Consider the following 21,396-nt stretch of genomic DNA (forward strand, 5'->3'; position numbering starts at 1 on the left):
GAAGAGCCTGCCCGGGGCCCAGGCTCGCCCTTCCTGGCGTTCCCAACGTTCAACAACCCTTTGCTCTTACCTTCTGCCACACTCTCCCACGGGGCACCTACGTGGCATAGCTCCCCCAACATGAGGGTACCACCCATCTCCCCCAGTGACAGAACCTTCTGAATGGAAGCCGCCGCTTTGATGTTTTCTGGAGAAACTAAATTCGTTACAATAACATTAGGAGCCCTGATTTGCTGAGCTCCCTTACCTCCTTCAAAGGGGGCTTCCAGGATCACCCCATTATTATTGGACAAGCCAACTCCTGCCCCTCAACTGACTTCTATAGCTCCTCTCTGCTTCTCTCTTCCAATGTACCATCTTTATCAACCATGTGCTACTTCATCAACTACCAGTCTGTCAGCTAGTGCATTGTGGCCCCATGTGTGTAACTGATGGTGGAAGCGATGCCAGTGATATTTCAACTGCCAGCAAGGACCCATGGAAGCTTCCAGACTAAAACAGACTAGGAAGAAAGACCTGGCATGCTGCTTCTGAAAAATAGCCAATAAAATCCTTATGGTCCCCAACAAAACAATGTCATGCCGTTTACTTTGGGTACATCATCAGGAAGGATCAGACACTGAAGGAAGACATCATGTTTGGGGAAGGAGAGAGCCAATGAGGGGCTGGGGAGACCCTCCCCGGGAGATGGATCTGCAACTGAAGCAGACTCAAACTTGCCGACGATTGTGAGGATAAGAACACCAGGCAACAGTTTGACTCGGTTGTCATCAGGGCTGCTCTGAGTGGCAGCCGACAACACAGTTTATGAATCATTTCATCTTGTTGCTCCACCTAGCCATCCACCCACCCCCACCACGGGAACATCCAGTCCTCCAAGGGGAGGCTCAGCTCTATTGCAGGCCCAGCTTAGAGTCATTGTTTCATTAAGATTGGCGGAATGGTTGAATCATTCTCTTCGGTGCAGCTTTGTCTGCCTTCTGGTATTCTCACAGTGGTAACCCTCTCTTGGGCCACAGGGCCTTTGGGTCACCTGGTTACTTCATCCTGCAGACTGTCCTAATGCCCCTATCCAAGCACCCTCAGTAGTCTGAGGTTTCTGGATCTTTGGTGCTCTGGGTTGCTAATGGTGAGATCTGCCAGCCAAACTCAACAGCTCCCATAGGCTTAGAAGCCCCTGTATAGTAGGGTCAACATGAACCAGGATTCACAAGGCAGTGGGATTTGGGGTACTTGTTAAATGCCCCAGGTCTCAGTCACAGGGGAGCCCAGGGCTCAGAAATCCTCAATGAACCTAAGACAGGATCACTGGAGAGGGTTGAACAAGCTCCCCAAATACCCAGTGTTAGCGAGGCCAGGTATCTTTCCCTAAACTCATTCCCGGCTTTGGAGGGAAGGGGCTGGGTCCCGTGGCCATCACGACGACAATGGAATCCCATCTTCACCTCGGCGCTTAGAGGCCGGCCACTTAACCTCTGGAGCTTCAGGAGTGGCAAGCGCAGCGCGTGGCCATTCTCCGAGCTCCCCCACGCGGCCCCACCCCATCTCCATCCCTCAGGTTCTCTGCCCTGCGCCGCTGTGTCCGCCAGGGGGCGCTCGAGCCCCGCCGCCAGAGGTACCATTCCTGAGGCGCCTTAATCGGCCTGAAGACTCCCTAGCATCTTGAGTGAGCAGAAAGAAGCTACATTTTAAAAGTCTGGTTTTCAGGGATCTCAACACCTCTGTGCTCCTGACACATTATGATTCTTTAGGTTTCCAGACCATCCACACAGGCTGAACTTCCTGCTTAAAACTTCCTGCCATCTCTGTTCTCTTGGCAAACTCCTAAGTAGACATCAAAGCCCATCTCTAATCACCCCTTCTCCACGCAGCCTTCTTTGATGCCTAAGCCAGGTTGGATGACCTGTTCTTCCCCCAAAGTTGCCACAACAGGGTCTGTGTTTGGCCTCCGGTGACCCTTGGGAAACTGACAAGCAGAGGATAGGAGCCGTAGAACCTTCAGCGCTAAGGACAAGCCATTGGCCTTCAAATATGCTCAGCTCTGGTTACCAGTCAGAGCACCTGTCTGGTTTGGTTGACCCAAACCCTGCCAACCTCCTGGCTCAGGTAGAGGAGCTCAAGAATTGCCTTGGGTGGAGGACTGTGTGAGACAGAGACAGGATTCTCTAGAGAAACAAAACCAGAGCACTTATGATTTTATATATATAGAGAGATATAGGTTTATACAGTGCGAAGGAATATAACAGCTATAATAGTCCACACAGCAGCACAGAGGGCTCAGTTAAACTCACTTTTGTGGAATAGTTAATATACTGAAAGTCCTTCAACTCAATGAGGGGGCTTTGGTCCAAGGTCAAGGAAACAGACAGCAGATGGAGTCTTCTCTCAGGCAAAACAGGCAGAGTAAGCACACAGGCAGCAGACCGCAGGGTGGGTCAGCAACAGTCAGTAGCACGGGAGCTTAACAAAGCAGGCCCTGATGGGGTATTGAACTCAAGCAATGCAGGGCAACAGGATCCACCAGCTTCTAGCTCAAGCAAGGTACCACCAGCAGCATAGTGAAGCAGGTCTTGAAGAAGCCTCAAGCTCTAGTGGCATGATCCATGGGTTGGTTTGGTCCACAGGTAGTGTAGCATACAAGTTGAGGCAGAGAAGTTGTGAAAGCAACACCATGCTGGTCGGATCACCAGAGAGCAAGAGAGATGGGGGCAGACCTTGCAGAACCATCTATCTCTTTGCCTTTCAATCAAACTGCGAGGACGCCCACATGTTCCTATTGGCACAATAAACCTAACTATCACAAGGGTGATGTGCAAAAGGCCCAGGAATGCAGGAGCACAAAGGCCATTGGCTGAATTCTTATCTGCTAAGGCACCCACAACTGGCTGGGCTCGTCAGGCTCTGGGTTTAGTCTCACCTCTAGCCTTTGCTCAGAAAGATGCTTTCAGGGAACACCTTTTGTCTTTGCCGTTCTATTCCAGAACTTACCTTCTGCCCTGATGACTTTCTAGTGCCCTACCTCCTCCATCCAGTTCAGCTCTGACAGGTGCTAGGATGCTATAGAGCTGGGGTGGGAGGGTGGTACCAAAGGGAGGGAAGCATATCACTCATTCATTCAACATATATGAGCATCTGCAAAAAGCAAAAACAAAAGAAACCTCACTATCATGAGTCAATGCTAACTCATGGTGGGCCCCTGTGGGTTTCCCAGACTGTAACTATTCATGGGAGTAGAAAGCCCAGTTTCTAACCACATTGCAGCCCAACATAGAACCAGGACACCACCAGGGTTCCCTATGAGTATCTGCTGTACTAAGTAATTATGTATGACAGAGTGAGTATGTGACAGAATCTGGACAAGCGGGGGCAGGACAGGGGTCTGTTCTTGCAATGATTATATTCTAATAGGAGAGAGACAGGACCTGCTTCAGTTAAAGGGCCATGTCTGGGTGGAGCCTCAAGGAGGCTCAATCAAGTCCCCCAAACCGGGGGCTGCTGAGTGGACCCAGTGCAGCTCTTCTAGGTGGCAAGGAGATGTTAGGGGAGGAGCTAAGAAGGGGACATGGGCTTCTTAATCACTGTGGGTCCTCAGTCATTGTGAGTGGAGTGGAGAAAAGGGCGTGGGAGGGAGACATGATGGAGTCGAATTTCCTATTTAATCATGCCTGTCTGGCATGTGGACTAGGTCATAGGAATAAGGACTTAGGGTAGGACATCGGTGAGGGGCTGGTGTGAGGATGAGGATCCTGGGGCTTTGACGGGGCAGAGCTGAGAGCTGGGCAAGACTTAGTGACCACTTGGATGTGGGTCTGAGGGTCAGGGAGGTGTTCGAGGTCTGCAACCAAGGTAACCAGGCAGATATTGGGGAAGGAAGGTGTGTTCATCTGGGTTGACTAGAGAAACAAATCCAGAGACACTCATATGTGTATAAGAGAGAGTTTGATATCCAAGAGTAAGTGTATACTAAGAAAACATTCCCAGCCCAGGCCAGATCAAGTCCATAAGTTTGACAGTAGCCCATAAGTCTTACATTAGTCAATATGTCTGATACTAGTCCATAAATTTTTCCACAGACTCATCCAGCACATGCAATGGCGCCCAAAGCAGGAAGATCACAGGCCAGAGGGTGAAATGTCTTGTGGAATTATCTCAGTGCTGGGACTCCATATGTCTCCTCCAGGTCCAGGGCTCTGGCTGCCATCAGCATGGTTTCATGTGGCTTGTCAAAAGAATGTGAAGCAGAGAGAGTGTGTGTCCTGCATCCAGGAGGAAGAGAGCAAGTCCCAGAATCCTCATGAGAAGGCCACACCCACAAGGAGGGATCAATCAGGCTGTGATCTGATGGACAAGCTAGACTCCACCCCTTCATTCTTTTATCAAGTTGGCATAAAATTGTGTGACTACCACAGAAGGGATCCTCACGGTTTGATTCCTCACCACTGGGCCAGCGTGGCTCAAAGTTGGCTAGACCTCAACATCTCCCTAAAAGACAGTTCCTGACTCAGAGCTGGGCACCAAAGACCACCACCAGAGGACAGGGCCGCCCCAAGAGGAGCCCAAGATCACTTGAGTTTACTGGACTGGAAAAGAAAAATAAACAACCTTCTGTTCTGGGGCCAGAGTCCAAGGCGGCCTAGGAGACTGACTCCACCCTCCTGCACTTGACTCTGTTCTGGACTCCCTCTTGTCTCTAGCCCCAGCCGCAGAGCAGAGCTTTTGTGGTCCCCCGCTGTGGGTGCTCAGCAGACCGGTCCTCCCAGACCTTCTGCTGGGGTGGGGGTGACAGCAGCTTTGGGAAGAGGGCTGTGGGCCTGAGGTGGGGGGATCAGTAGATATTAAAGGAGAAAGGCACCGTTCACCACACAGACATTGGAGGGGCAGGGTGGGAGTAAAGGGTGACCTCAAACTTCCTTGCCCCTCCTGCTCCCAGGGGAAACTTGCAAATGGACGATGACGTTAGGGGGAGGCTTAAGGCTCTGTCTGATCAGTTGGTCCCCCACTTGGCTTTTAAGATGGACAGATTGGGCCCTCTCATTTTGGACCGAACCTCTCTTTGTGTCCTATCTGCCCCCACTCCCCAGCCTAGGGGAGGCATGGATGGGGGGCCCTGGGTGGGGTTACCAGACCAGGAGCCCTCTGGGCAGGGTGAGAAGAAGAACCGGGGCAGGGGTACACAACAGTCCTGGTTCTCTAAGGTCCATGAGCCACCCTGGGTCCACTTCCTCTTCTCTTCCTCTTGCTTTACTGCGCAACAGCGGCCAGCTTCGAAGTCACGGCGGCTGCAGGAACTGGGGGTGAGGGTGGCACAGCGTGATCTGCGCGTGCTGGAGGGCTGGTTCACTTACAAAGCAGCCTCCAGCAGAGTCCGCCCCGTCGGGGGCCGACAGCGGGAGACCCAGGCTGCGCCGGGATCGATCGATGAGCTCGGCGCGCAGCGCGGTCACAGTGATGGGGGGCGGGGCGTGAGTTTCCACTGGGAGGGGCGCTCCTGGCGGCGAGTTCCTATTGGCAGGCGATTTGCAGGAGGCGGGACCTAATGGGCTGGCGGCGGCGGGCAGCGGGCGGCGGCGGCGAGTCTCCGGTGAAACGCGTCGCTGTCTCCCGGGCCTGAGCGCGGGCCCCGGAGCGCGGAACCTGCATGTCGGACCCGAGTCACCGGCTCACACCATGGCTCTCTGCCTTTGTCCTAACCGCGTGGTACTGCCACCGGGTGGCCTCCTGTCCCTCCTGCTGATGCTCGCGCTGCTCGTGACCCAGGGGCTCCCGGCCGGACTTCGGCCCCCGGTGGTGCTGGGTGAGGCGTGCGTTGGGTGGTGGGTCGGTCCGTTCCCTCTTGCCGAACGGACGGCGTGCGGCGGTACTGTTTTCTGCGTCTGCATCTATTCCCACTTCGGGGTGGAGGAGCGTATAGCTGTTGATCTGTTTTGTCCCCCAGATCCATCTGTTTTCGTCATGGCTTGCTGGACGTGGGTGTGGCCAGCTCCTGGTCTGTCTGCTCCGGCTGAATATAGGGGTGGGTGCCAGGGTCCACCTGTCCACGATCCCCCAAGCCTGCCACTCATAATTTCCATTTCTTAGGCTAGGAAGACCAAGGCCCTTTGGCTCCCTGCCACTGAAGCCTGGTGTGAGTTCTTGGGTGGCCTCTGAAATGGGCCCCCGTGGACTCCTGCATTGACCTGCTCTTGGCTAAGAAGGCTGGACTCCCTCACCCCCCTGCAACCCCACAGGTGTCAGGACTTTACTGAAAACAAGCCCCCCTCTAGGAAAAGGATTCTTACCTACTCTCTGGCTCCCAGGGCTTCCTTCCTGGACTTCCCATCAACTTATCAGAAGGGCCAGGGTGACTGAAGATAGAGGTAAAGGTTGGGAATGTGGCAAGAACAGGTATCAGGAAAGCTCAGTCACATAGCTGCCCTCTATTTATAGACCCTGACCTCGTGGGAGTGACATGTTATGGCTGGGGCTGGGGCTTGCCCCTACCATCCCTGCCCAAGCTCATTGTCCTGGCCCCTGTCTTAGATTAGGCAATTATACTGAAGCCACAGTGTCTTACAGTGTCTTCCTGTGGTGGCTGGCAGAGGGAGACCTCAGTTAGGAGGGCCTTGGACGCCTTCTTCAGGCCCCTCATGGCCACCCAGGGCTGTGTGGATGCTTAGCCAGGACTTCTAAGCACATGTGGCATGCTGAATTGACTGCGGCTGGATCCTTGGGCAGTGTTTCTAAGCCTGCTGTGGAGTCAATTCCGACTCCTAGTGACCCTCTAGGACCCAGGAGAACTGCCCCGTGGGGTCTCCACAGCTGTAAATTTGTATGGAAGTGGCCGACTGGACTGTCAGGGCATTTGTTCTCCGGCAGAGCCGTTGGTGGAGGTGAAGAAGCACTGACATCTGTTAGCAACTGGGTGCTTTAACTGCTGTGCCACCAGGGTTCCTGGGCTGTGTTCCCTGAGGGTGATTTCACTGGCATGGTGCAGCTCACAGAAGGGTAGATTGGAGAGCAAGCTGTTCCCTGGGGCGGCAGAGGCAAGGCATTCTCCAGGGCAGTGCTGGGCCCAGGTTCCCCCTGGGATTGGGAACACTTGACCCTCCCTTCCTAAAGCTTGCAGGCTGGCACTCACCATGACCCCTGGAGGTGAGGTCTTTGCTGGGCAAGCACCAAGATTTCTACCCCCTGGGTTGCAGGGTGGGCATCGGGGCAGGCTTCAGCTGGAGCCAGGCCAGGGTGCTCTAGGAGGGCAGCTGGCTGGAATGGAGAGGGGAGGAGGGGTGGATTGTATCGGTCTCATGACTGGATGGGACATCTGCACTTTATCTTAAGGGCCGCAGGGAACCCAGAGTGGGCCTGTGGCTTTCTCAGTGGTGGGTGTGACCTTAAGAAGCATTCACACACACACACACACACACACGCGCACACACACAGTCCCACACTGTTCTGGAATTGATATTCATTCTGTACTTCTTCATGCATTCTATCCTGGGATATCCTTGGATATATGCCAGAAGCCTCAAGCCTTTCCTGGAGTCACAGGATAGCTGGACTCCTAACCTCCCTGTCTGCTTGGGGCTGCTGGCTTTAACCCAGAGACAGTGGACAGCAAGGAGCTGCTCCTGGGCACATAGTAGGCTTCTGACTTTGGCCATCAGAAGAGCAGCACCCAAGGGTGACCACCCCTTAGGGTTGGGGGCTAAACTAGTGTGGAGGAAGGAGAGGCCAGAAGAGGGAGACCGAAGACCCTCCTCCCACCATATGCTGTCAAATAGCCTCTAATGTTTGGCATATCTTTGGGGGAGACAAAGCTGGGGGAAAATCTTTTTATATCCCACAGTAATGGACTGTAGGCTTGCCATGGGCACCTTCTACAGCCTCCGTGTCACATCTGTAAAGTGGGGCGAGACATGGTTGTCCCCCTCTCGGTGTGAATAGGGGGAGAAAGACACACACTGGCTCTTGTCCTCCTTTGGCACTCGGAGGGGCTCAGGAAATCCTCTCTGGTGTTTTGAGAGGTCAGGCAGGCCACAGAGGTCCGGACAAGCAGGTCAGGTGATTTCCTCATTTGATGGTTCCTCTTTGGGAGAGATGGCAGCCCAGGGCTCTGCACCAGCCTGTCCTATTCACAGGCTTGCCATTCAGAGACTACACCAACATGCTGGGGGTGCCCCAGGCTTCTGCGCCCCACCTTGCTCCCACAGCTGCCCTGGGAAGTCCGAGTGGTGCATGGGAAGGGCACAGCTTGCCCGGAGGAGTTGGTGCCTCATCAGCACCCCTCTGGACTCAGGCCAGTGTTTCTTGTTGGATCATGGAAGCCAGTGCAGTTGTATTAGAGGCATGGACGACAGGCGAAACCGGAAAGATCATTGGAGTCAGTAGACTGTGAAGTGCCTTGAATGCTGGGTGGAAGTTTCCAAGGGCTCCCGGGCACTGACTGGACTGCGTAGGCCAGCTGAGTGGAGAGAATCCTTCTTGGGGCCTGACCACATCTACCCCCATGGGCCCTTAGGTAGTATGGTATGTTGTCCTAGGGCTCACATGTGCCCAGATGCTGGCTCTTCCAGATGTTTTGCCCTCTGGGGCCTTACTGGACTTTGGTCTTCAGCTCGGGCTTAAAGAGCTTATCTTAGCTGTGTTTCTGCTCTGCCCCTCCCTCCCACCAACCTGCCACCCTCTCTGGATTCGATTTTGCCTGGTGATGTGGCCTAGGGCTCTTGTCCTGCTCACCACTCCTCTCAGGGCGAGCAAGATGAGAGGCCCCGCCAACCCTGGAATGGCTGTGGAGGGAAGGGACTTGAGTCTAAGCCCCAAGGTGTGGTGTGGTGTGTGTGTGTGATGGGTTATACCCTTGGCCAAATCTTTGGGGATTCTAGAACTCACAGGGCTCACCCAGCCCCTCCCAGAGAGCGTTCTCTCACCCAAGCTGTAAAACCTGTGTGCTTGGGGGGTGGGGGGAGCTTGTCAAATGGCCAACTTCTCATTTCCCAGGTAAGCTTGGGGTTGGACCCCGCCTGATACTCTAAAGGGATGGGGCGGGGCACCAGTGCTGAGATCCAGGGGATTTACTATATCCCACACAACATGCCAGGCCCCTCCCATGCCCCCCTCATGGGGATTTGTGCCTGCAGACTTCTTTGCACTGCTGTGGGCCCCCCAACAGTGGCTGCCTTTCCTTGGGGCCCTGGTAACTCCATAGGGCAGGCTAGCCTCTGGGTCAAGGTCCCTGCTCTTTGCTGCCCCTGCAACCATCTTTAGGTTGAGAGTGGGGAAGATGGACTACGGGGTCGATTGTTCTTGGGTGTCAGGGGGGTGACTGCAGTCTCCAAGGTTCCCAGGAGCCGATCGCCTGCCAAGCTTGGGACCTCAGTCATTGCCCTCTGCCCCCTGCAGTGCCTGGTGATTTGGGCAACCAGCTGGAGGCCAAGCTGGACAAGCCCACAGTCGTGCACTATCTCTGTTCCAAGAAGACAGACAGCTACTTCACCCTCTGGCTCAACCTGGAGATACTGCTGCCCGTGCTCATTGACTGCTGGATCGACAATATCAGGTAGGGGCAGGGACACGTGCTTGGGGTGTCCTGAGCAATCTCCCATCCCACTTCCTCCAGCCGGCTGGCTCCTCTATCAGCCAGGACGTCCCCTCCCTCCCTGTCATTACCCCTCACCTCTTTCTCTGTTCTTTCCAAGTTCTTGCCCCACAGTCAATCCCACATTCGGTTTCTGAACCCTGGCTCCTGTTCATAGACCCCTGATCCCCCACCAAGGCCCCTCCTCTTGCTGGGAGCTGGCCACGCCTGCTCCTACTGCTGCTGGTTCTTGTTGGGGCACACCGTGTTGCCCTAACTCTGCACCTGACACTTTTTTGCCCTGGAAGGCCCTCTCCTTTTGCCCATTCATCGAGAGCCCTGGTGGTTTGATGAGTAACGAACTGGGCTACTAACCGTAAGATCAACAGTTTGAAACCAGCAACCTTTCTGCAGGAGAAAGGTGAGACTTTCCACTCCCATGAAGGTTGACAGCCTCGGGAACCCACAGGAGCAGGGGCAGCTCTGCTCTGTCCTGTAGGATCGCAATGGGTCAGAATCAACTGGATAGCAGAGTTTTGCGTTGACAGCCATGCATGCCTTTGAAAGCTGGACATAAAGGGGACTGAGAAGAGCGGGTGCCTTTGAATGAGGGTGTTGGTGAAGAATGCTGAATATACTGTGGACTACCAGAAGAGCAAATAAATCTGGCCTGCAAGGACCGCTTGACTGCTCTCTAGAAGGGAGGATGGTGAGACTTTGTCTCATGTGCGCAGGAAGGAACGGTCCTTGGAGAGGAACATCATGTTTGGTCAAGTAGAGGGTCAGGCAATGCGAGGGAGAGTCTCGGGGAGAGAGAGAGAGAGCGGCTGCAAATGGGCTCACACAGCAACGAGCGTGAGGCTGGTGCGGGCCCTGGCAACACTGCATTCCGTTGCACTCCAAGTCAGATCTGATTCAAGGACACTGAGCAGCCACCGACCCGCTCACAGGAGCCCCGGTGGCCCAGCAGCTAAGTGCTTGCCTGTTGACCACAGGTTGGAGAGTCCAACCTTCCAGCCCCTCTTCAGGAGAAGCATGTGTCGGTCTGCTGTAGAGATTGCTCAGCTTTGGAAACCTTATGAGTCTGTCGACAGTCACTCTGAGTTGGCATCAACTCAAGGTCATGGGACAGCCATTCACCCTTTAAAGTTCCACCCAGTCCCTCTGAAGTCTCCCGAGTGTCCCCAGAGCTGTTAACTCCCCTTTTCCAAGGCCGCGTGGATATATCCTTTAGCCTTTGCCATCTGCCAAATGGCATTTCTAATCCTGTTTTCCCAGCAAGGAGTTCAGAGTAGAAGAGATTGCATGTTGATTGAACACTGGCCCCCACTGTACATTTTGCATACCACTTTCATTTAGCCTGTATAACAGCCCTATGGCGCAGGTAATGCTTTTTAACCAGTTTCACCGATACAGAATCTGCAAGTTCAAGGAGCTCACAGTTGCTTAGTGGGCCCACTCGGCTGTCAAGTGGCAGAACTAAGACCTGAACCCGGAACTGTGAGAGGGAGCAGAGGTTCTCCAGACTTCTTGAAGGCAGAGCCCGTGTTTCTGTTGTCACTGACTATGGGCCATGCAGCCTATAGTGACCCTCGAGGACAGGGGGGAACTGTCCCCTGAGTTTCTGTAGCTGACTAGATGACAAAATAACCAAGGTAGACATCTGAGTTCATCCTTCTAATACACCTGGGAATCCAGCCTTCCCTGCTACCAGCATCATCTCCACCATCAACGGGGGTGGGGGTGTTGTTTTCACTCTGTGTTGTGAGTCAGGTGAAGGTTTACAGAGCAGATTGGAGTGTAACATTCCGTATGTGTCCTGACTCAACTCAGCTGTGACAGCTCCCTGGGTGACCACTGCTTGCCCCTTGCCCTCCCTGGGTTTCCTGTTTCCATCCCTCCTCCTCTCCAAACTCTCCGAATGTTGTCCTGGGGGACATGCACCCCCTTGGGGATGGAGCCGTGGACTGCACCAACGTGGGAGTGAGTGGTGGTAGTGCAGTTCATTCAGGCCACGTCTTGGAGATGAGAAACGGCAAGTTGCTGGCTTCTTTGGACCCAGCGGGCCCCGGGTCAGGACTGGGGAAGCAGATCCCCCGGGCTTATTTGCAGCTGGGGTAGTTCGCCAGCTGAAGGCCTCCGGTGCTTACCAAAGCTGAGATCTGGCAGATCTGGCAAACCTGCTGCACCTTCCGAGCCTTGGGACTCACATCACTGCTGTTGCTGATCTTGATAACAAGGGCCCGTGTGGGGACAGGCACTGAGATGCTCTCAGCCGGTCCTGCCATGGGAGTCTCCATTCTGTGCAGCTGCCTATGTTCTTTGTGATACGCAACCCCCGCCCCCTCCCCCCCCCAACACACACCACCTTTTTGCTTCCTCTCTGGGTAAACTTCTTTCTCAGTTCGGTGAAATTCCTTTGTTTTTCCTTAAGGGTTTCTTGGCTGTTTTTTCTTTGCAGAACCCTCTTGCTTTCGATCGGGAAGGTGGGGGTAGGGAGGGCGGGGATGGAGGTCGGAGGGATGGGGGGGCGGACTCTTGCATTTTGGTAGTTGTCAGGGGAGCCAACCCCTAACAAATCATCACAGGCCCGGCAGATGCAATTGTACAGCGATGATAAGTAAAGTTGATAGTAAGGTCATAGAGAAGAAGAGAGAGTGAAGTAAAGGAGTCTGACTCCTCACGGTAGCATGCTCACCTCAGCCCTTCTTGGTGCTCCTGGTGAGGATGTCGAAGGTGGGAATTGCAGGAGCCAGAGAAGGGGGACAGGTCGGGGTGGGCAGGGGAGAGAGCGACCAGGGAGAGGGAGCACCGTGGGAGAGAGTGTCTATATTGTTTTGGGGCTTTTATAGGTAGCCATTAGTCAGGCTTATTCAGGAATAACATACGGCACAAGGTGGGTGGGAATCACAGTAAAGTTCGTGAGCTCACAGGTGAGGAAACCGAATACCTGCCTTGGGGGAAGGCAGGAGCGGGATCGGTGTGGTGCCTCCTGGGAGGAGATAGTCAAAGAATGGCTGCCTGCCCCTACAGGGAGACAGAGTCCACCATGTGCTCACTTTAAGGCAGCCTCGCTGTTGGGGACGAATCTGCAGGAATGACATTTGTTAGTCACCCACAGGTTTTCATGTTTTTCGCTGAGAGAGCCCTGCAGACTGGAAGTCTTTTCTCCGGTTGGAAGGGCAGGCTAATGGGGGTTTCCGGCTTCCTTCCCGGTTGACCGGTCTGTTCATTTCAGAGCTGTTGGTCTGCAGATCTTTCTGCAGAAGAGCCTTGCACAGTTGGAGGTGCAGGCTGGTGCTGGGAGGGCCTCGCCTGCCTTCCTGGAGCCCCCGAACCTTCCGTAGAACACAGGGCTGCTCCGGCTTTTCCAGAACAACCTCCTGAACTTGATTGGGGCCTTTTGGGGGTCATCTATGGCAGGCGTCCTCAAAGGGCCACATGTGGCCCACCGAGGACATTTATCTGGCCTGCCAGGTGTTTTTGCCCCATTTATTTTTTACTTCAAAATAAGATATGTGCAGTGTGCATAGGAATTTGTTTTAGTTTTTTTTAAACTATAGTCCGGCCCTCCAACGGGTCTGAGGGACAGTGAACTGGCCCCATTTAAAAAGTTTGAGGACCCCTGGTTTATGGATTGCTCTGGAGAGTGCCTGCCCTGTGATATTTACCCTGTCATTTAGGCCAATGTTGAGAGTCCTGCCAGCTTCCTGTGGCTGATCCTTACGGAGAATGGGACTTAGAACGGCCAAGAACTCCTGATCTAGCTTGTGTTTTCTTGGGCAGAGTTGTCTCCTTGGTGTCTAGGGGCAGGGTTACTGGACTGACATACTAAATAAAGTGGTTTGTTTTCCTTTTTTCTCTCTCATCTTCCCTCACCCTGCCCCTAATTCTGTAGGTGGCCAAATCCTCACTCTTTTTCAAACTTTTTTTGGTGATTCAACTCCATTTAATTTTTATTGTGACTCAGCTCATCCATTTAATCATCTCAGGCTACCCTCCCATATCCCACTTCTCCTTGTCCTTCCCTTTCTATCCCTCCTCCTTTCTGGAACCTTTTGTCCTTTGTCCTTGGGGAAATGCTGCCCTTTGAATCTCCAATGGTCCATGGAGGTGAGTAGGGCAAGGGCCATTGCCTTAGGGTGTCTCCACTTTCTGTCACATCAGTCAGCCGGGTCTCTCTTAAGACTCTGAGTTCTGTTCCACATTTCCTCCACTGCTGTCTGGGACCTTCTGATGTGACCCGTTTTAAAGCACTTGGCAGTGGGATGGGTGGGGAACCATCTATCTAGTTCTGGTCTCTGGGTTACAAAGACTGATGTGCCTGCTGTCCATTGCCCATTTCCTACCCCCACGCCCACCCCCTTATTCTTCCTTCTTCTGGATGGTGAGGGACTGATAATTGCACCTTAGATGGCTGCTCATGAGGTTTTAAGCCCCGGGTCAAGGAGCAGTACTTTATGACTTAGCCTGCCGTGGGAGTATCCAGCCCCTCACAACTGTCACAGGTCCGGTAGGTGCAACTGTACCATTGTTATGATATGCAAAGATTAAAGTCATAGAGAATAGGAGAGAGAGTAAAATAAAGAAGTCAGACACATGTCATGGTAGCATGCTCACCTCCTGAACAGCCATGATCTCACCAGCCAGTCTGAGCACAGCACAGGCTGAGAGGGCGATTAATTTCTAACCAAGGTTTATATATCTTTGAGGGTGTGTAAGCCCCCCTGATTACAGATGACCACATACAAAACAGGAAGGGGTTGTACCATAGACCGTACAAGCAATAGGAGGGGGATGATCTAGGGGTGTACATGCAATAGGAAGGGGAGGGATTAGGGGTACACATGTGACAAGATGGGCAGACCCTAGACTCAAGATGGCTGCCTAACCTTGGTCACCCTTGAGTGGGCATGGCCTCTCTGGACTCTCCTTCAGGGAAACAATCTACTATCCTTATCAGAAGGGAGTGGGCCCTATACAGTCTGCTCTAGAATCTAGAGTCTAGATGGCTGATAACACTTAAGGAGAATAACCTCTGACCTGCTTTTGTTGACCTCCAAGTACATAGTCCTTTTCCATGTGTAGCAAGCAGCGTCTTAGGTTTGGCATATATTTGGGGGAGTCAGCTTGAGATAAATCCCACACCCTGCCATACCAACCCCCAACTCTTGGGAAGGACACAGCAGTTGTGGCTACTCAGACGGAGGACTCTGCTGCTTGGTCTTGGGTCTGATCCCCGAGGACACTGAGATCTGAAACGTGTGTGGTTTAAAGATGTTAGGCTGATCAGAACGTGTTCTGCAGCAATAGACAATGAATACAGGACTATTGAGGGAGCCATGTCTGTGGCCATGCATGACCTTGGTCCCTCTGCTCCAGTTCCTTAGAATTTGCTGGCCAAGCTCTGAGTATGAGGTCACAGTCTGGCAGGTTAGATGGCCCTGAGTCATGTAGATATGGTTCTTGTCTGTTTTAACTGATTTTTGTTGTTAAGAATAGACATAACAAAGCATACATCAAGTCAGCCAATTCAGTGTGCAATTCAGTGATGTTGGTCCATGACAGTCTGAGTTCTTGCAGCCATTCTCGGTCCCCTTTTTCTGAGTTCTCCCCATTTATCTACACTCTCTGTCCATGAACTCTGATCTTGTGGATGACTGTTACCAGTTTGACCCCATAGAGAGCGCTCTGGAAATAGCATGCTGCTCAAAGCCAACAGCTTTGACTCCTGAAGCTAAACTCCTGTTTGTCTTTGAAGGTTCCCGAGGAGTATATTTTTGATTTAAAGATTTTCTCAGAGCAATGGTTTCGGGGCTTCTTCCAGCCTCAGGTCCCCAGCAAGTCTGGACACCACCAGAATTCTGAATTCTCTTTTGCATTTTGCCCCTTTTGATCAAGTTTCTCCTGTGGTATCTTTGATCAAAATGCTTCATCATGGTAGCTGGGCACTGGCCGGTTCCTTTGGTCTCATGGCAAAGGAGGCAGTTGTCCGTGGAGCCTACCTGGGGGCCTGATGCTAAGACTTCATAAGCATGATGTCATCATGAGCCCTGGGGCCCGGATGGAGCTCTCTCTGGATGCAGAAGCTCCATTCTGCGAAGCCTCCTGGCCTTTGCCCTCTGTGCCCCGTCCTTTGTACTCCTTTGGTAGGAGAGCTGCAGCTTTCCAGGCGCTGGACTCCCTGAATCCGGGAAGTTGTCCTAGCAGAGGAACACACCCAGGGACTCACATCTTCCCGTGTTCACATCTGATAGAAAGTGTGAGCCGTGACCCAGTTCTGAGAGGCGGGGGTTGAGAACGAGTGGGCCCCAGGAGCGGCTTCTGATGAGGACGGAGAGGTGGGAGGTGAGGATTGCGCCCACATCAACAGGAGAATTGGATCCAGACTGGCTCTCACCATGCTGTTGACAGTCAGGGTGGAGGCTGCCCTCTGTGGCCCTGGCTGAGTGCAGATGACACAGGGGGGAGCCAGCCTGAGTCTGCACAAGGCCATTCTCCTGCTTCCCCATCATCTCTTGAGACCTTGCCCATACAGTCAACCTGGGTGAGCGGAGGATGGCACAGGGGAGCACTAGGTGCTCAGGTCCCAAGCCAGGGTCTTTCCTGTCTGACCGCCTGTGGTCAAACGTCCAATCTGGAGATGGGATGAGGAAGCTCAGTCACATGGCAGGAGCTAGATAGGTGGAGATAAGAGAACAGGGCCTGTCATTTAGCATGCTGCTTGAAGTCATGTGTGACAGGGCTAGTGCTTCTTTCTGCCTGGGCCCAGGGCCTTAGGGGTAGAGGTGGGAGGGCAGGGGCATGTTTCAGATGAGTCTGGTGCCATCAGGGAGAAGGGCATGAACACAGCCTTGGCAGAATCCCAGGGTCTTTGGGGTCCTCATGTGGATGTGTGTACCCTCATCTACGTTTTCTAAACTTGTTTTCTTGCTTTCTGGTTTCCCTGTACCTTCGAGCAAACCTGGGGTGGGGAGCGGGGTGGCTCAGGGCACAAGGAGGTTCTGGCCACACCAAACCAAGGGTTACCACTGGGGCCGCCAACTCAGATGCCTTCCTGACAGGCTGATTTACAACGGGACATCTCGGGCCACCCAGTTCCCAGAGGGTGTGGATGTGCGCGTGCCGGGCTTTGGGCAGACCTCCTCACTGGAGTACCTGGACCCCAGCAGAAGCAGCGTGGGTACGTAGCCTTCACTCGTAATAGCGTGGGCTCAGGGTGGCACCGGAAGAGCCTCACCGTTTGTGGGAGACTGCCCGTGAGCTGTCTGGCTGGTGTGGGCAGTGACCCCCCTTGCAGGAGATGTCCCAGGCTGGTTTGCACATGTGGTGGGGGTAGTTGGTGCCCGTGGCCTCCTGTTTAATCTGGCATGTTTCTGCAGGTTCCTATTTTCACACCGTGGTGGAGAGCCTTGTGAACTGGGGGTACACACGGGGTCAGGATGTCCGGGGAGCCCCCTATGACTGGCGCCGAGCCCCAAGTAAGCAAGTTTTCTCTCCCTGTCCCGGGGTCTTGGGAACTGGAGACCAGGAAGTCAGAGCGGGCAGTGGCCCTGGGCCCCCCTTCCTCCCGGGCTCTGCCATTCAGCCATGATGCCCTCCTCTGCCCCCAAGCCTTAGACGTTGGGATGGCGGTGGAGGGAGATCCTTGGCCCTCACCTCCCCTGCTCCTGAGCTCTGGGGAGAGAAGGTGGGAAAAAATGGGGCCCCAGCGTTTCTTCCCTCTGTGGAAGCACATTCGCTCCCCTCCCCAGGGGAGCCTCCTCCATTCACCTCTCCCTGGGTTCAACCTGAGGAAAAGTGAGGGGTCTGGGCCCCAGAGCCTTTCCTCCCTGACCCGCTGCCCGGCTCTGGCCTGCAGATGAAAACGGGCCCTACTTCCTGGCCCTTCGCAAGATGATCGAAGAGCTTCACCTGCGGTACGGGGGCCCGGTGGTGCTGGTCGCCCACAGCATGGGCAACATGTACACGCTCTACTTTCTGCAGCAGCAGCCGCAGGCCTGGAAGGACAAGTACATCCGGGCCTTCGTGGCGCTGGGTGCGCCCTGGGGGGGCGTGGCTAAGACCCTGCGGGTCCTGGCCTCAGGTAAGACCCTGCCAAGCCCAGCGTGGAGGGCCTGGTTGCTTTCTGCCATCCACCCTGCCCTCCTGGGCTGCTGCCCTCCCATCGCGATGGCGGCATTTATAAATCATTTTAGTGGGGGTTCGGACGACTCTTATCACAATCCATCCATCCATCCCTGGTGTCCAGTACATTTATACATTTGTTGCCATCATCATTCTCAAAACATTTGCTTTCGACTTGAGCCCTTGGTCTCAGCGCCTCATCCCCCCCCTCCCTGCAGCATACCTTTTCAAACATTTCCAACCCCCTCCCCAAAAGAGACTCTAGACCCAAACAGGAAATAAAAATGATGCGAACTCACCTCCATCAAGTCGATTCCATTTCCTAGCACCGCCCCTGTGGGGGTCTGAGGCTGTCAGTCTGCACCACACGCCTCCAAGAGCCTCCTCTTCCCCTGGACAAGTCTACCTGCCCCAGCCCATCACCCGTGCTTGTTTCTTTGTAAATCATTTTATTGGGGCTCTTACAACTCTTGTTACAATCCATACATCAATTGTACCCGACAAATCCTTACATATATTCCATCCTTCTTTTCTAGACATTTACCTTCCATTGAGCCCTTGGGATCAGCTCCTGTTTTTTTCCCAACCCCTGCCCCCTAGGCTAAGGCTAGGGCTACCCCCGCCCCCAGTGCTTGTTTCTTACAGGAAGTGCAGGAGTGGCATGTCTGCTGTGTCCCCGACCCCCACCTTGACACACACATACACACACACATACATGCTGCTTGGGTCTGACCGTACAAACTGCACAGAGATTTCGACCCAAAACTTTTTGGGGGAAGCTTTTCTTTTTCTTCTCCTTCTTACTTCCCCTCTCACTTCTTCACCCCGGCCTCTCTTCCTCCAGAGGGAGAGGTGGGCCTGCAGTTTCTGCCTGATTCAGCACCCCCATCTGTGGGCGGGAGGGGGGTTGGGGGGTGGAGGAAGCAGGTAAAGACTTCTGGGAAAAGCCACTTCCCCGCCTGCCCCATGCACACACAGCCTTCTTTACCATCCTTGACACCCTCCTCCCCACACACACACACACACACACACACACCCCAGCTGTAGCCGTGGGTACTCTAGGAGGGCTCGGCCTGCGTGGGAGCCCCATTGCCTCTCGCTGAGGGATGGGTGAGCTAGGGTGAGTCAGAGAAGCAGCTTCCTCCTGGCACTGCCTGACCAGTGGACCAGCTGGTAGTGTTGGGTCAGGCCTGGTGTCTCTCGCAGCCCTTTGCCCTGCACTGACAACCCAGGGCTCCGAACTGCAGATACAGAGTGGGCCTGAGACCAGGCACAGGCACCCCTCCAGGCTGAGACGGGGTTCTGGGGGAGTTCAGAACCCAGTCCCTTCCAAGAGCTGCCCCATTAGCTGCCTTAGAGCTTTGCCTCCCGTGCTGGGGTACGCTTCTGCCAGGCCCTGGAAGTCTGGGACTAGGAGGTAGCCCAGCAGCCCTCAGGACTTCTCCTTCCTCTGGGTCCTAGAGCCAGGCACCAGCCAAGGCGGCTTCTGGGGCAGGTGAGGGGATGAGCACCTTGGCCCCGAACTTGCAGAAAGAGCTGCACCTGCTGCCAAGTAGTTCTCAAACAGCCCACCAGCAGACTTACCTGGGAGCCTTGGTGGTGGTTTTTGGTTTGTTTTTAATGATTAATTAGGTGGTGGTGGAGGGGTGGCCTCACTCTAGGTGGGAATGGAAATTGTCGGCAGCTGGCGCAGGCCAGAATGAACCCCTTTGAAGCCCTGCCCAGGAGGAGGAAAAAAATAAGTTCGTCGCCCTGTGACTGTGGGCGCTGCCTAAACCTAGAAGGGGGAAGGGGCTGGCTGCGGGCTTTGCAGACACAGCGAAACTTAAAGCGGAGCAGCACAAGCTCGAGCCAGGCGGGCGTGTGCTTCTCCTCCGGTGTCTGTCTGGAAAGCGCCGGGGTGCTTGCTGCCGGGGTGGGGGTGGGGGGCGCCCAGCACAGACTAACCAGAACCTTCTCCCGTCAGGGGACAATAACCGGATCCCTGTGATCGAGTCCCTGAAGATCCGGGAGCAGCAACGCTCGGCCGTCTCCACCAGCTGGCTGCTGCCCTACAACTCCACGTGGTCCCCCGAGAAGGTCTTCGTGCGCACGCCCAAGGCCAACTACACCCTGCGGGACTACCGCCTGTTCTTCCGGGACATCGGCTTTGAGGAGGGCTGGCTCATGCGGCAGGACACGGAGCGGCTGGTGGATGCCACGGTGCCCCCCGGCGTCCCACTGCACTGCCTGTTCGGAACCGGGGTGCGCACCCCAGACTCCTTCTACTACGAGAGTTTCCCCGACCGAGACCCGACGATCTTCTTTGGCAACGGGGACGGCACCGTGAACCTGCAGAGTGTGCTGCAGTGCCAGGCCTGGTGTGGCCGCCAGGAGCAGCCAGTGGCCCTGCTGGAACTGCCGGGCAGCGAGCACCTGCAGATGCTAAACAGCAACACCACCCTGGCCTACCTGAAAGGGGTGCTCCTCGGGGCTTGACGCCAGGGCCACAGGGCGACTCTGCCGCTGCCTCTCCTGCTGCCTCAGGAGCCACCTGGGTTTGTGAACAGCCAAATGTCCGCCACTGGGACCGCTTGCTGACACGTAGGAGCAAAGAAAGAAGAACTCAAGTCTGAACTCAAGGGACCTTTGGGAAAAAGAGCACAGCTGTTGGGGGGCCGCCTGGTCCCTGGCTCCAGCCTCCTCCCTGTCCCCCTCTGGAACCTCAGCACACTTAGCCTGCCAGACCTGGCCCAGGCACTTCCTGTGATTGCTGCCCCTGGAGCCCAGGGGTGGGTGATACCCTCCATTTACAGTCCATGGATGGCTGGAAATTCAGGCCTCTGTGGCCTAGCTCCTTGGCAGTCTGCCAGTAGTTTCAGGGCAGAGGGGATCATTCCTGCCTCCCTCCTGTACCTCCAGGGCACCAGGGGAGCCTCTCCAGGCCTGATGGAGGTGGGGCTCACGATGAGGCTGCAGATATGTCCTCCCCCCTCTGCCCTGCTGCCGGGACTGTGTCGCAGGGCCTCTGGGTCTCTCTGGGACTGTGGCCTTGGTATTGATGTTGACTCCCTTTTCCCTGGAGCTTCAAACCAGGGGTGAGAGCAGGGCCCAGTGCCATGACCGAGGTGCCTATGGAGAAGGGCCCAAGCTCAGGGAAGTAGCCAAGCCTGCCCAGAGCTTCCTTGAACTGCCCTTCCATGAACCCACCACCACACTGCCACCCTGCCCCCTGCCTTAGGGTCTCTCCAGGGCTCAAATGGGCTGGCCCAGGATGAGAACTGCGGGGAGGATTGAGCCCAACCTGCCAGGCAGCCAAGTGGCATGCACTCCGCAGGAACTAGCCACCACCACCACCCCAGACGTGAGTGGGCTGGTAAGCTGCTCCCTCGGACAACCAGGTGCCTTGGGGGCTCTCCTGGGCGTCCCCTCTCTGCTCCAGTGGTGCTGCACAGCAGGGATGGAGGACCGGCCTGGTCCTGCTCTGTTGGCTCCACATGGGTGTGTAGTCATAGGCCAAGACTTGGGTCCAGCTTCCAGGGTAGGCCCCCCCAGGCCCCACGCAGACTGTGAGGGTCACCATCTGCTATTCCCTTCAAGGTCTCTGTGGAGCTGGTCCCTCTTCATACATTCTCAACATCTCTCTCCCTCTGTTCCTGAGAGGTGGGCCCTGGTTGGGGCTCTGAGCAGGCTGTAGAGGCTTGGGTCCCAGCAATAAAAGTATTCTGGTTGCTGTA

At 54.8% G+C, this 21,396-nt stretch overlaps 1 protein-coding gene across 1 annotated transcript; it reads left to right on the forward strand.

Annotated features, from left to right (window-relative positions):
* Positions 1-5,539: 5,539 nt before the first annotated feature.
* On the forward strand, positions 5,540-21,396 carry PLA2G15 (phospholipase A2 group XV). The gene is made up of 6 exons (XM_075536234.1): positions 5,540-5,794; positions 9,379-9,535; positions 16,618-16,736; positions 16,936-17,034; positions 17,415-17,639; positions 19,647-21,396. The coding sequence occupies exons 1-6, from the start codon at positions 5,668-5,670 to the stop codon at positions 20,156-20,158; spliced, it is 1,239 nt and encodes a 412-aa protein (XP_075392349.1). The 5' UTR covers positions 5,540-5,667; the 3' UTR covers positions 20,159-21,396.

This window comes from Tenrec ecaudatus, chromosome 18 (genome assembly GCF_050624435.1).
Source record: "Tenrec ecaudatus isolate mTenEca1 chromosome 18, mTenEca1.hap1, whole genome shotgun sequence".
Taxonomy (NCBI): domain Eukaryota; kingdom Metazoa; phylum Chordata; class Mammalia; order Afrosoricida; family Tenrecidae; genus Tenrec; species Tenrec ecaudatus.